Consider the following 14,050-nt stretch of genomic DNA (forward strand, 5'->3'; position numbering starts at 1 on the left):
GAGAGGCCTGCGTACCGCAAAGTAAAATAAAATAAAATTATTAGTATAAACTACTACTTCATTTGTGTCATATTTATGTCATGCTCATATATGTTAACTTGTTTAGTGAAATGTTTTCTTACTCTCTTTGGAATTCTTTTGACATCTGTGAACATTTACTATTTACGATATTTTAAAAAATTACAAAATATTTTTGGCATATAGAAAAATGTCAAGAATAATATACAGTAGTGAATAACTGTGTCACCCATGGTCAGGGAGGAAGAAATTTTCCTCTGTCCCTCTAGGTTCTTCTGGCTGGTCTAAGAATTAAATTGACATGAGACAGATTAACAGGAGAAAATCCAACAAAAATTTAATAGCATATATGTGGGAGAGACCCAGGAAAACTGAGTAACTTGCCAAAATAGCCAAAGCTCTCACCTTCAGCCAAAGACAAAAGGGGATGTTGAGGATAGTGGTTTGGGACTTCGTAGGAGAGGAAGACAATTCACATGAAGAAGGAAAAGCAAATATTTGGTAAACAAATGTTTGCAGGGCCATGCAGAGACAGTGGGACACAGAGACGAATTTTAACTGACTTTGCTAGGTTCCTCCCAGTCTACACAGCTAGTGCATATTATACTATAGTTATCTATGGTGCTAGCTCCCTTCCTGGAACAGGTCCTCTATCTGCATTCTTCTAGGAAGTTATGGGGAAGGTCAAAGTTTCTTCCTGAGTCTTTGGGGCCTTAAAAATAATCAGCCTAAATAAATCCTCATGCCAAAGAGACACAATTTGAGGTGGCAGATTTTGCTCCCCTGTACTACCATACAGCTTTTTCAGATCTCCGTATTCTATCATATTTCCTTTGGGGCTTTAAAAAATTTTTTTTAAATTTTATTGAAGTATAATTGATTTACAATGTTGTGTTTATTTCTCTGTACAGCAAAGCTTTGGGGCTTTTTCGATTGTAAAGAAACAGAACATTTCATACACATTAGATATCAAGAGTTATTATTAAAAGTTCTAATCAATAAAACTGTGACATAGGGTGGCATACTACTACAAATACTTTAGGTTGCTTTGCTTCTGTTTTTTCACTTAACAGCATAACTTGGAAATCATTTGTGTACGTTGGTACATAAAGAGCTTCCTCATCTATTTTACAAGTACATTGTATCACAAACTGGCATCATTTATTTAGCTATCCTCCTACTGATGGACATCATTTTGGTCGTTTCACATCTTTTACTGCAATGAATAATTCTGTACATACTCACATGCCAGTAAAACTGGGATGTAAATTCTTAAAAGTGAAATGTCTGAGTCAGAGGATGCATGCATTAGTCATTGTGAAGGATGTTGCCAAGTTGCCCTGCATAGAAATTATACCAATTTACACTCCCACTTTTGAGGATGTCTCTTTTCCCACATACGTCCCAATTTATTGTCTTCTTTTATGCCTTCAGAAAAGTGTTATAACTTTATTCCTTTGCAACTAGCGTCTAAATGAGTAAGTTCCGGTCAGTAGAATTTAGGTGGAAATATTGGGTGGCCGCTTTGGGCAACCTTTAAGGCACAGTTCCGATGCACTGTCTGCCACTTTACCTCTTCCTCATCCTGTCCCTCTTTCCTTCCTCTCTTTCTTTCTTGCCCTCCTCTTTTTACTTCAGTGCCTAGACCAGGGATGCTACCAGTTACACCATGATTTTGAGGTATACAGAAGACTAAGGAGATAGAAGGATCTTGGGTCATTTTCACCACCTAGTGAAAGAGAAGTAAACCTACCTCTCTTTTATGCTTCTGTTATTTGGATTTTTTAATATAGTTGAACCAAAATCTGATGCAATATGCTTAAATCAGATTAAGGATGTTTATTTCAAATTAGTGAGAGACATTTTTTTAAAAAAAATCATGAATGGCTGGATTTGAATGCTTTTCATGGATCTGTTGAGATGGTCATACAGTCATATGGTTTTTCTCCTTTATCTGATGATGTGAAGAAATTCGAGTTTTTGATAGTAAACCTGGAACGAACCCAACTGGACTATAATATTTCCTTTTGCATTGCATTATTTGCTGTTAATTTACTAAGGATTGTTTTCCATCTATGTTCGTAAGTGAGGTTGTCCTATAATTTTCTTTTCTCCTTATGCTGTTGTTCAGTCTTGGTAGCAAAGTCATAGTATTGTCATAAAGTGAGTTGGGAAGTGTTCCCTAGTCTATTCTCTGGAATTACTGGCTTGAGATTGGAAGTATCTACTTCTTCAGTGTAAACTTGAATGTAAAACAGTCTGTGCTTATTTTTACTGCTATTGTTTTGTTATGGCTATATTAAGGTTTTCTTAAATCTTCTTGGGTCGTTTTGATGTTATATTTTTCTACAAAATATTCAAATTGTTGGTTATGGTGTTGATTATTGTCTTTGCATATCATTTTTAGGTCTTTATTGTATCCGTAGTTATATTTCTTTTAAAATTCTTAATATGGTCTTCATACCTCCTCTTTTTTCTTGATGAATCCTGACAGTGTTATCTATTTCATTAATTTTTTTCAGAGACCCTACTTCTGGATTTATTAATCCTTTCTATCGTATCTTTATTTTCTAGTTCATAAATGTCTTTTCTTATCCTTATTAGTTATTTATGTGTTTTTAAAATATTTATTTGTTTATTTTATTTGGTTGCATTGGGTCTTAGTTGCGGCAGGCGGGCTCCTTAGCTGCAGCTCACCAGCTGCTTAGTTGTAGCATGTGGGCTTCTTAGTTGTGGCATGCAAACTCTTAGTTGTGGCATGCATGTTGGGACCTAGTTCCCTGACCAGGGATCAAACCCAGGCCCCCTGCATTGGGAGCTCGGAGTCTTATCCACTGCGCCACCAGGGAAGTCCCTCTTATCTTTATTATTTAATTCCTCCTACTATCTTTGGGTTTACTCTGTTTTTCTTTTTCTAATTCCGTTAATTGGATCTGGGTATTAGATGGGATGTCATATAGCTCTATGTACAGACAGTGCAACTATATTGACTTAACAGGAAGTCTTGGGTTAGAATATCTGGAGTTACAAGTTAGGGCAGTAGCTCCCTGATGTCATCTGTGTACCAGATTCATTTTATCTTTTCACAGTTCCATCATTAGTGCATGGATTTTGCTATCATATTTCTGACTTCACAGTAACAAGATGGCTGCTCCATTTCCAGCCTCCATCTGCATTTCACAGAGGAAGGAGAATAGGGGAGAAGTGGAATGGAGTGGTGGTAGCTCTACTAAAAAAGCAAAAACTTTCCATCGAAAACCCCAGCGTATTTATCGTTGGCCTTAACTACATCACATGACCCCTTTAACTGCAAAGGGTTCTGAAGGAGTGAGTATATTGGCGAGGCACATTACTGCCCTGACAAAGTCATGCTTCTCTCAGTAAGGAAGGACCTGTGTGATGGACACGGGGCTCTTAGCTATCCATGCCTACAGGTCATTCATTTTGAGGCTCCCTTCTTTCCTTTCACAAGCATTTAAAGACAGTATAAATGACAATATTTAAGGCAATATAGTCCTACTAATTACTTCTTTAATGTCATCCCACAAACTTTGAGATGTAGTATTTTTATTAGTATTTAGATTCAAGTGCTCCAATTTCCCATTTATTTTGTTGGCCCACTGTTTAATAAGAAGTTGGTTAGATCTCCACGCGTGCTCTTTAGTTACTGTTATGTTGTTGAGTTTTAACTTTGTTGTCAGCGGACAGTCTTTGTGAGATGAATTATTTGGTCTTTGTTGCGACTTGTCCTGAGGCTTTGTGTGAGGTCAGTCTTCATTATTGTGCCATGGAAATGAGAAATTAAAAAAAACCTGTATTTGTTGAGTGTGTGTATATACATATATGTGTATATATATCCACACACACATGTACATGTGCATATATATACATATATGCACATACACATATTGTCCATTTTGTTCAATATTAATATACCTATATTAACATTCTTCGGGACATTGTTTGCCTGGCAAAACTTTCTTATTTCTACACTGACCTCAGTTCTGTGTCATTGTATCTTAGGTATGTCTCTTGTAAACTGATCCATGGGAGTCTTAGGCCAGTAGAAGTTTATTTGACCATACCAGGATTCCTGTCCCTCCCTTCTTCAGAACAAGCCGTCCATATGGGGCTGGATCTTCTAAAGGCAAAGTCATTTCATCTTGTCCCTGGAATTTAAGGAATTCTTTAAGCTTTCACTTGCTCTAGAATTTTTTTTTCGTATTTCTCAAAATAGTCACCTTCATAAGTTGACAACATGGTATAAAGAAGGAGTATGAGTCAGTCACAACTCTGTTCAAATCTGGACCTTCCGCTTACCGGCCACGTAATGTTGGACTAGTCAGTCACTTAACCTCTCAAAGTCTTGATATCCTCAACTGCAAAATAAAGCCTCCCACATAGTAGCAGGATGCTAAAACCGAGCTTCTTCCCAGGGTGCTAGTAGCCAGGTATCAAATTCCAAAGTGAGTGTAAGATCCCATTTGCAGAATTTACGAAGAGAATGTTACACATCAGATCAATGACTCTTAGCTCTTTAATCAGACCAAGGATAATAAAAACAGGGATCAGGAGGTGAAGGGGAAAAATTGCTGAAGCAGTTTCTTTAGGAAATACTATTACCGTGCTCTTTCTGGGGGAGGGGTAGCAGAAGGGCTCTTCCTCAGCTCAAAGCCGGTAAGGCAGGCTTCTGTGGAACTTGAAATGTGTTTGCTGCTATTGGAAGACTCAGAGGACCGGCGCCGATTCATGTGCAAGGAAGCTAACGTGGGCTGGGGCAAGAAGGGGGAGCGGCTGAGCTGGGATCAGTCTGCACTGCCAGAGTTGCTGGGGTGAGGGTTGTGTGATTGTTTCTTGTGGACCACATGTGGCCTCTGAGAAAAAGAGAGAGAGCGCCAGCTTGGGGTCATTCTGGGTCCTCTCCAGTTGACGGATTGAGAAGGACAGAGGGCCCCCAACAGAGGGGAGAAGAAAGGGTGAAACTCTAGATTCATAGGGCCCGAGGGCGGAGTAGCAGTGACCACCTGGAGTAGAGAAGCAGCTGCTTGTCCCTGTGCATCCACAGGAGAGAGGGTACCTGCAGCGGGAACCTCTAGAGAAGCTGTGTTGGTGCCCGAGGGAAGAAGGGTCGTTCTCCTGTCCTACCAGACCAGGGTGAAGCCCCCCGCCAGGTAGGAACAGCCGTGTCCCTTTATCCCTTCTGCCTTGTCTGTGGTGGAGAAGCAACTGGGGTGTGGGGGGAGGAGGTAAGAGGGGGGAGAGCTCAAGAGTGAATCCCACTCTTTTCCTTAAAGACGTGCAGCTGCCAGCTACTGCCCTTGGCCTGGAGTGCAGGGAGCAGCCTTACCTATGAATGAAGTTGGAAGTGTCACATTCTAAATGCTACTTTTGGGCTGTGTTTTGAGTGATGATGGGACTTTCTGTTCCCAAGAATGAGTAGGAATTGCTTACAGTTTCCATTCAGGGCGAGGGAAGATTACCTAGTGAATACATTTTATTTTTTATTTTATTTTTTGAATTAAATGTTTATTTATTTTGGGCTGCATTGGGTCTTAGTTGCGGTGCGTGGGCTTCTCTCTAGTTGTGGCTCGGGCTCCAGAGTGCATGGGTTCTGTAGTTGTGGCGCACGGGCCTAGCTGCCCCGTGGCATGTGGGATCTTAGTTCCCCGACCAGGGATGGAACTCACGTCCCCTGCATTGTAAGGCGGATTCTTAACCATTGGACCACCAGGGAAGTCCTAGTGAATACATTTTAAATAGACAGTGGGAGACAAAAATACATTGAGTTTGGATGGTACCAACCAGTTCTTAGTCAACACACTGGTTATATATTTAAGTGCTTGGCTGGTAAATTCACAACAAATGTTGATTCTTGCCCATTTTTCCTGATCTGAAAATCACATATTGAAAATTATTTTTTCAAACGTTTTTTGATTCATGGCAAAGGATAACTTACTCTGTATGGGAGGAAACTGCTGGGAACCTCCTCTCCCTTCGTCCATCAGCATGTGTTAGTTTAGCAGATTAACTGGAATCCCCAGTGTACATGACTTTGCAGAGGTAATCTTCAATTCAGGACAAGCCCCTGACCAGGTGCCCAAGTGATCTGCCCAGACCAGGCCAGGTGCTGGAATCTTTACACAGAGGGCCCTTAACTCTCTACAATTATGTATGTTTTTCCATTTTTAGATTATTAAATCTCTTCAGGTGGATTTTGGGTTCCTCAAACAATTGATTCCACTGAAGTTTGAGGACCGTCTTAGAGAGGAATCTTGCAGACTTTTCACTTCTCTACATGACAGGATCCTGACAATCGAAAAACGTTACCAACAGGTAGAAGTTCTCTCATGTCCTCTGTTTCGTATGTGGATTAATTTTATGTTTAGATGTGTAGATACTAGTTTTTAGCTTAGCAACTTATGAGGGCAATTTAATTTGTATGTGTTGTGTATCATGTGATGACTACATAAAGCTGTATGGTACCTATAGCTTTACTATGTGCAGAAACTTTTGTGAGTACCCTGTGTATGAACTCATTTAAGGCTCATGACTAACCTGACAAAGTAGGTACAATTATTATACCCCTTTTACAGATGAGGAAACCAAGGCACAGAAAGGTTAATTCACTTGCTCAAGGTCACCAGTTAAAAAACCATCAGGGTTTAGGTTCCAGACCAGAGAGTTTAATGCTTGAATTTCAGCCCTTAACTACAGTTTTATATGACTTGTGTTTTAATGGCTCCGTAGGAGCCAAAGACATGAAAACTCTGCTGCTCTGAGGAATTTCCTAAAATCTTTGATCAGGTTAGCATATTTATCTGTCATTAAGAACAGGCATCAGTGTTATTTTTCTGTTATAAAACAAAACACCCACGTGTTGTTGACCCCACCATTCAAAGTACCTTTTAATGCATTTCCTCTTTAAATCCCTCAACAATCCCTAAGTGGAAATCCTCTCATCCCTGCTCTGCAGATAAGAAAACTGAGCCACCAAGGTTAAGTCACTTGCTTAAAGTCAGACAGATAGTAAGTGGCACAGTAACATTGAAATCCAATTCTGTCTGACTCTAAAGCCCATTGGTGGTTTACACTCCATGCTAGAATCAAAATTGATATCAGAATCAAGAGTATTTTTTAACATCTTTATTGGAGTATAATTGCTTTACAATGTTGTGTTAGTTTCTGCTGTATAACAGTGAATCAGCTATACATATACATATATCTCCATATCTCCTCCATCTTGTGTCTCCTTCCCACCTTCTCTATCCCACCCCTCTAGGTGGTCACAAAGCACCGAGCTGATCTCCCTGTGCTATGCGGCTCCTTCCCACTAGCTATCTATTTTACGTTTGGTAGTGTATATATGTCCATGCCACTCTCTCCCTTCATCCCAGCTTACCCTTCCCCCGTGTCCTCAAGTCCATTCTCTACATCTGCGTCTTTATTCCTGTCCTGCCCCTAGGTTCTTCAGAACTCTTTTTTTTTTTTTTAGATTCCATACAAGAGTATTTTTTTAATGTACTATCTTTCATTGTTACCCATAACAGATAGGATCAAATAATTTGATTAATCAGAAAGTGACTCTAGTTTGTGGATTAGTGGCCCTAGATTTCTTTCCATGAGCATAATTCATCCAAAAATACCAGGACCAGAAGAGGATGTGAACTCCAAATAGATTTCACTATTTTATTTTATTTTTTAATTAATTTTTATTGGATTATAGTTGCTTTATAATGTTGTATTAGTTTCTGCTGTGCAGCAAAGTGAATCAGTTATACGTATACATATATCTACTCTTTTAAAGATTTCCTTCCCGTTTAGGTCACCACAGAGCACTGAGTAGAGTTCCCTGTGCTATACATTAGGTTCTCATTAGTTATCTATTTTATACATAGTAGTGTATATATGTCAATCCCAATCTCCCAACTTATCCCATCCCCCGATTTCACTATTTTATAAGCAGTTCTAAGACATTAGAAAGACTATGATATGGAAGATGAGAGAAAATGTTCACATCATCTGTATTTATTTTATCCATATGAGCTCTCTATTGCTTTTGGTTCAGTGTAAGTGAAAATGGAATGTGTTGTACTAGCTGTAAGCATAGGGGAAATGATTATAAAGTGAAGTTTTTGAGAGAGCATATGATTTGAATGATGGTTTTATACTGAGCCCCTCCCTTGTAGGTGTGAGAGTTGCATTTGGAAATACATTGTGGTGCTTGTTGTATTTATTTTTCATTTGCAGAATGAGGATACCTTAAGAAAATGCTACAATCAGCAGCTGGCCGATGCCATAGCTACTATCAAAGGAATGTACCAGGTGAGTTTTGAGTGCCATCGTGGGTGAAACCGGCTTGATATCTTGTGAGTGCCCAGGGTGGGGCTCACCGTGGGTTCCCAGTCCGCGATTATAGCTTTGACGGTCTAAGATTGTTCATGCTTACTTTAAACTGACCAAAATAACACTTTATGGTGACAGATAGAACTTTTCAGAAACTGAAAAATTCCAGTCTGGTATCTAGTCCACCTGGGCAAGCGATGCAGTATTCCAGTGTTTGTTTGGTGAGCACGCGGTTCGATAGAAGGAGGTCAGGGAGTCTCAAGAGAAGCTTCATCAGGTCTGTAGTAAATCCCAGGGAACAGTCTCAGATCCTCAGTGGAGTAACTTTTCTAATGATGGGGACGCGATCTATCTTCCAGACACCATGCTTCCTTCTCTTGATCATTTCCAGTCATTATTTTTTCATCTTAGCGATTCTTTTAGTATTTATACTAAATTCTTTTAGTATTTATAACTATAATCTTGTCTTTCATTGCAGTATATTTCCATAAAGCAATATTGCTTTCTTTACAGCAAATCGTGCTTTGATTGCATACCTCTTTTTCATGGTACTGAACGCCTTTGATTTAATTATGGGATTGCTTGTTACGTGTCTCTGTTTTGTGCTGGACTGTAAGCCTTACAAGGGTAGGGATGCTTGTCTTGCGCACCGCCATGCCCTGCCTCTTAGCGCTGTGCCTGGTACACAATTAGCAATCAGCTAATAATTGCTAAGGGAATGGAGGTTGCCTGAACTTGTGGCAGGTACTGGTGGTTCCACTGTCATTCTTCCCCTTCCTTTTTTTATTAGCAGAAGCACGTCTTACTATGAAGCCAAAATGCTAGATCCTTTCTCAGCTTCTTTTCCAGCTATGGCATGAACAAGGGCAAGTTCAGGTCCAATGTGACCTGAAAGTAAGTTAACTGTGAGGTTTAGAAAGGAGGTTCTTCTTCTTTTTGGCTGTGCCTTGCAGCATGTGGGATCTTACTTCCCCTACCAGGGATCGAACCCCTGCCCCCTGCAGTGGAAGCTCGGAGTCTTAACCACTGGACCGCCGGGGAAGTCCCTATTCTTTTGTTTTTTTTTTTAATTAAAAGACACTCAAGGGAAAATATACCCCTCTTTTTCTTTGTTTGACATTATTATGTCTCCTTCTGATGCCTGGAATTGCTGCAACCAACCTAAAAGCAAGGAGTGGGATACTTAGGATGTGCTAAGGGTAGCAGACTAGAAAAACAGAAAGCACTGGGGTCCTTCATGACATCACCGAGCAACTAACTAACTCTGGACTTGCCCTGCCTCTGGCCCTTTTATGTCATGAGACAAAAACCCCCTTAGAATTTAAGCCACTGTTAATTGCCTGTTCAGTTACCTGTGGCTAAAAATATCCCAGAACCTATTGCCCTGTCAACAGCCTCTGTGACTCTGGGCCAAGTTGTGTTTCCAAAGGTGACCCTGACACTGTCTCCCACTCACCTGCTCTTCCGCAAGGTTACCTTGCTTCTTCCTCACCCGGAGGTGGAGCCTAATTCCCCATCCCTGGATCTGAGGGGCCTCCGTGACTTGGTCATAAAGACAGAATGTGACGCTGCACGACTTCGAAGGCAGGGACAAAAGAAGCCTTGCAACTACATCCTATGCTCTCGGGATGTTTGCTCTCTGGATTCTCGCCTTCCGAATCCAGCTGCCATGCTGTTAGGAGCCCAAGCCATTTGGAGAGTCTGCATGTGGGTACTGGGGCCATTGGCCCAACTGAGCCCAGCCTTCAAGTCATCCAGCCCCCAGGCATTTAGTCTTGCCATCTGGGGTCCTGGCAAGGAGCAGGAGTGTGCCATCCTGCTACTCCTGTCCTAATTCCTTAGTGAGTGACCATGAGAAATAGTTGTTTTATGCCACTAAGTTTGGGGAGCAGGGTTATGCAGCAATGACTAGATAGCTGGAATGGTATCCTTACGCTCACATCAATAAGGGATTTGACTGCATTTGTTGGATAAATTCCTTCCGTAGTGGTTCTGCCAGCACACTATAGCATCATGGTTAGGAGTTAGCATAGTGTATGTTTTAATACAAGGACTTGGGAGTCAAACTACTGCTTTCGAATCCTGGCTCTGCCACTTAATTGCGTGTGACCTTGGGCAAAATACTCACCCTCTCTGCCTCAGTTTCTTCATCTGTCCGATGAGGATCATATTAGTACCCAGCTCATAGGCCTGTTTTGAGGATGAAATGAACTGATCCTTGTGAAGCAGTTACAACAGTGTTGGGCACATGATAAGTGCAGTCTAAATGTTTGTGAAACAAATAAGCTCTTACACAAATTCATGACACTCCTTGGTGTTGGTGTCTTTTTCTGGCCCTTTATTATCCTGTGTTAGTGTTTAGGCTTACAGTTTTCTGTCCACTGACCACAGATTTCAGATATAGTAAAGTGCCCTGAAGATATCTGTAATCCTTATCAATTTTTATTATGTTGAGGCATATGAAATTGCCATTTGCTCTTACAGTTCTGTTCTGAACATTCTTGTACTGTCTCAGGTACACATGTGCAAGAGTGCTTTTAAAGTATGTTTGTAAGAGTGGAATGGAGAGTATGTGGATTTTCATATTTATTATCTAAGGCCAAGAGCCTTCCAAACTGATCATAATATGAAAATATTTGTTACTCTTCTTCGTCGAGACTTGATATTGTCAGATGTTTAAATGTTTGTTGATCTCATGGACATGAAACTATTTCATTTTGTCTGATTTGTGTTTCCCTTGTTATTAATACGGTTAACCCTTTTAGAAATATGTGTATTGGGGCTTCCCTGGTGGCGCAGTGGTTGAGAGTCCGCCTGCCGATGCAGGGGACACGGGTTTGTGCCCCGGTCTGGGAAGATCCCACATGCCGCGGAGCGGCTGGGTCCGTGAGCCATGGCCGCTGAGCCTGAGCATCCGGAGCCTGTGTGCCGCAACGGGAGAGGCCACAACAGTGAGAAGCCCGCGTACCGCAAAAAAAAAAAAAAAAAAAAAAAAAAGTGTATCGGCCATTCAGTTTTCGTGTTCTGTGACGTGCCTGTTCAAATTCATTGTTTATTGTGTTATTTGTTTTCTTTTTGGTTAATAAGAGTATTTTAAAAAACATATTTTGGATACTCATCTTTTGTTTGTTTTATGTGTTGCACATGTCTTCTCTTGGTTTTTTGTTCACTCTTTTTTTTAAATTTTTTAATTTTTTGGCTGCATTGGGTCTGCGTTGCTGCGCACAGGCTTTCTGTAGTTGTGGCTTCTCTTCTTGCAGAGCACGGGCCCTAGAGCACGTGGGATTCAGTAGTTGCTGCATGTGGGCTCAGTAGTTGTGGTGCACGGGCTTAGTTGCTCCAAGGCATGTGGAATCTTCCCGGCCCAGGGCTCGAACCCGTGTCCCCTGCATTGGCAGGCGGATTCTTAACCACTGTGCCACCAGGGAAGTCCCCTGTTTACTCTTCTTACAGTGTTCTTTAATAAACCAAAGTGGTTTTTTTACATTAATGTAGTCAAACTCCTATATTTTCCTCATGGTTTCCACGTTCTGTGTTTTGTTTTAAAAATGCTGCTATATCTTAAAGTCTTCTAAGATTTTTATATTATTGTCTTTTACATACATACAGGTCTTTAATCCACTGGGACTGATTTTTAGTATTGATGTGAAAGAGGGATTAATTTTTTCCCCATAATGATCCCCCAGGTTCTCAAGTTAATAACAGAAGATAATGTGTCATGTCAGAACTCCATGTATGTGTGTAGGTCAGATTTGGGGTATTTTGTTCTGTTCCATTCGTTAGATTATCTGTCCTTGTGGGAAATCCCACTAAAATTAATGTTACCCCAAAACTGGGTTTGCCTCTTGGTGGGTGTTGAGCCAAAAGACACAACCAAGCCGAAGACTGGGAGAAGGAAGGACTTATTACTTGCAGCAAGTAAGGGGAACACTGGGGATCTCTCACAGAGCAATGTCTCCCCAAACAGCAAAATTGGGGACGTTTAAACTAAGGGTTCATGCATATTCATAAAGGGACTTGGGCAGAGGGCAAGAATTGGGGCAAAGGTTGACAGAGTCCTGGCTTTGGTTGACTGAAGTCAAGAGGGTCAACATCATTCTGTCCTCCACCTGGGTGGGGGCCTTAGTTCCTGCAGAACTGAAGACAGGTGTCAGATGGTTATGTACATCCCTTGAGGAGGAACTAGGACTCTGTTTTCTCGCTGAACTATTGTTTCTTTACTGCTCTTCCTTTGTTCCTTCATTTCCCTCACTTCCCTTTAGATCCTTAATTACTGGGCAAGCATTGTGGCCAGGCTTAGATCACAAAGTGGCTTAAGCCATGCCTGGGTCTCTTTCTCCCGGGACCCCCTACCCCATCTGCTTACATTAATACTTAATTGTAGGTGTTTGGTGAGATAAATTGTCTCATTTTCTTTTTTCAGGATGGCTTAAATATTCATGGCTCTTTCTTTGTTCTTCCATATACATTTTAAAATAAATCTATGTCGGCGGTGGGGGGGAGATATTTTCTTCTACCATTCTAGGTTCTTCTGGCTGCTCTAAGAATTCAGTTGACATGAGACATTAACAAGAGAAAACAAAAGTTTAATAACATGTACACATGGGAGAGGCCCAGGAAAACTGAGTAACTTGCCAAAATGGCTGAAACCCTCACCTTAAATACCATCTTCTGCTAGAGACAAAAGAGGATGTTGGGGGTATGGTTTGGGACCTCAAGGGGGAGGAAGGAAATAGAGATGGAAAAGCAAATGTTTGGTAAACAAATGTTTGCTGGGTCCTGCAGAGACAATGGGATACAGAGTGGACCCTAATCTATAGGCCCTGCCAAATTTCTCCCAGCACACCTAGTCCATATTCTTTACAGATATCTCTAGTGATAGCTCCATTCTGGAGACAGGCCCTTTATCTAAATTCTTTGAGCAGCTAAGGGGGAGGTAACAAGAAAAGCTTTCTGAGTTTTCTGTTTCTTAAAGATAATCAGCCCAATTAATCCTCATGCCAAAGAGACACATTTGGGGATGGCAAATTTTGCTGTCCTACAATTTTACACCATTTCTTCATTCATCTCTGCCAGCTGCACTGTTGGGGCATCTAGCAAATTGTTAAGTAAAAGTGATGACAGCAAGCATCCTTATTTTATATCAATACTGAATACAGTATTTCAACATTACACATAATACTTGCTGTAGATATTTCTTTTGCAAAGAGACTTTTGAAAAAATCATGAATGAATTTTAATTTTGTAAAATGTGGGGGTTTTGCATCTATTGAGAGGCCATATGATTTTTTTCCCCTTAATCTATTAGTGTGGTGAAATTAATTAGCTGATTTTTAAAAATGTGAAATCAACCTTACTTTCTTTGTATAAGCCCAACTTGGTCATGATGTGTTTTTTTGTTTGTTTCTTTTTAAAATTTGTTCCTGAACTTAGTGTGTTAATCTTTTGCTTAGGATATTTTAAACCTGTGAACATCAGTGTGGTGAGCTATACTTCTCCTTTTTTTGCGGTACGCGGGCCTCTCAGTGTCGTGGCCTCTCCCGTTGCGGAGCACAGGCTCCGGACGCGCAGGCTCAGTGGCCATGGCTCACGGGCCCAGCCGCTCCGCGGCATGTGGGATCTTCCCAGACCGGGACACAAACCCGTGACCCCTGCATCAGCAGGCGGACTCTCAACCACTGCGCCACCA

General features: G+C 41.0%; 1 protein-coding gene across 1 annotated transcript in view; it reads left to right on the forward strand.

Annotated features, from left to right (window-relative positions):
- The first annotated feature begins 3,263 nt into the window (after nucleotides 1-3,263).
- The window catches only part of C2H10orf67 (chromosome 2 C10orf67 homolog), a 92,971-nt gene continuing 82,184 nt past the window's right edge, over nucleotides 3,264-14,050 (forward strand). Inside the window, exons 1-3 of the mRNA XM_049705367.1 lie at nucleotides 3,264-3,345; nucleotides 6,208-6,351; nucleotides 8,266-8,340. Coding sequence (XP_049561324.1) covers nucleotides 3,313-3,345; nucleotides 6,208-6,351; nucleotides 8,266-8,340 — 252 coding nt within the window. The 5' untranslated portion in view covers nucleotides 3,264-3,312. The remainder of the gene's footprint in view (nucleotides 3,346-6,207; nucleotides 6,352-8,265; nucleotides 8,341-14,050) is intronic.

This window comes from Orcinus orca, chromosome 2, assembly GCF_937001465.1.
Source record: "Orcinus orca chromosome 2, mOrcOrc1.1, whole genome shotgun sequence".
NCBI classification, from domain to species: Eukaryota; Metazoa; Chordata; class Mammalia; order Artiodactyla; family Delphinidae; genus Orcinus; species Orcinus orca.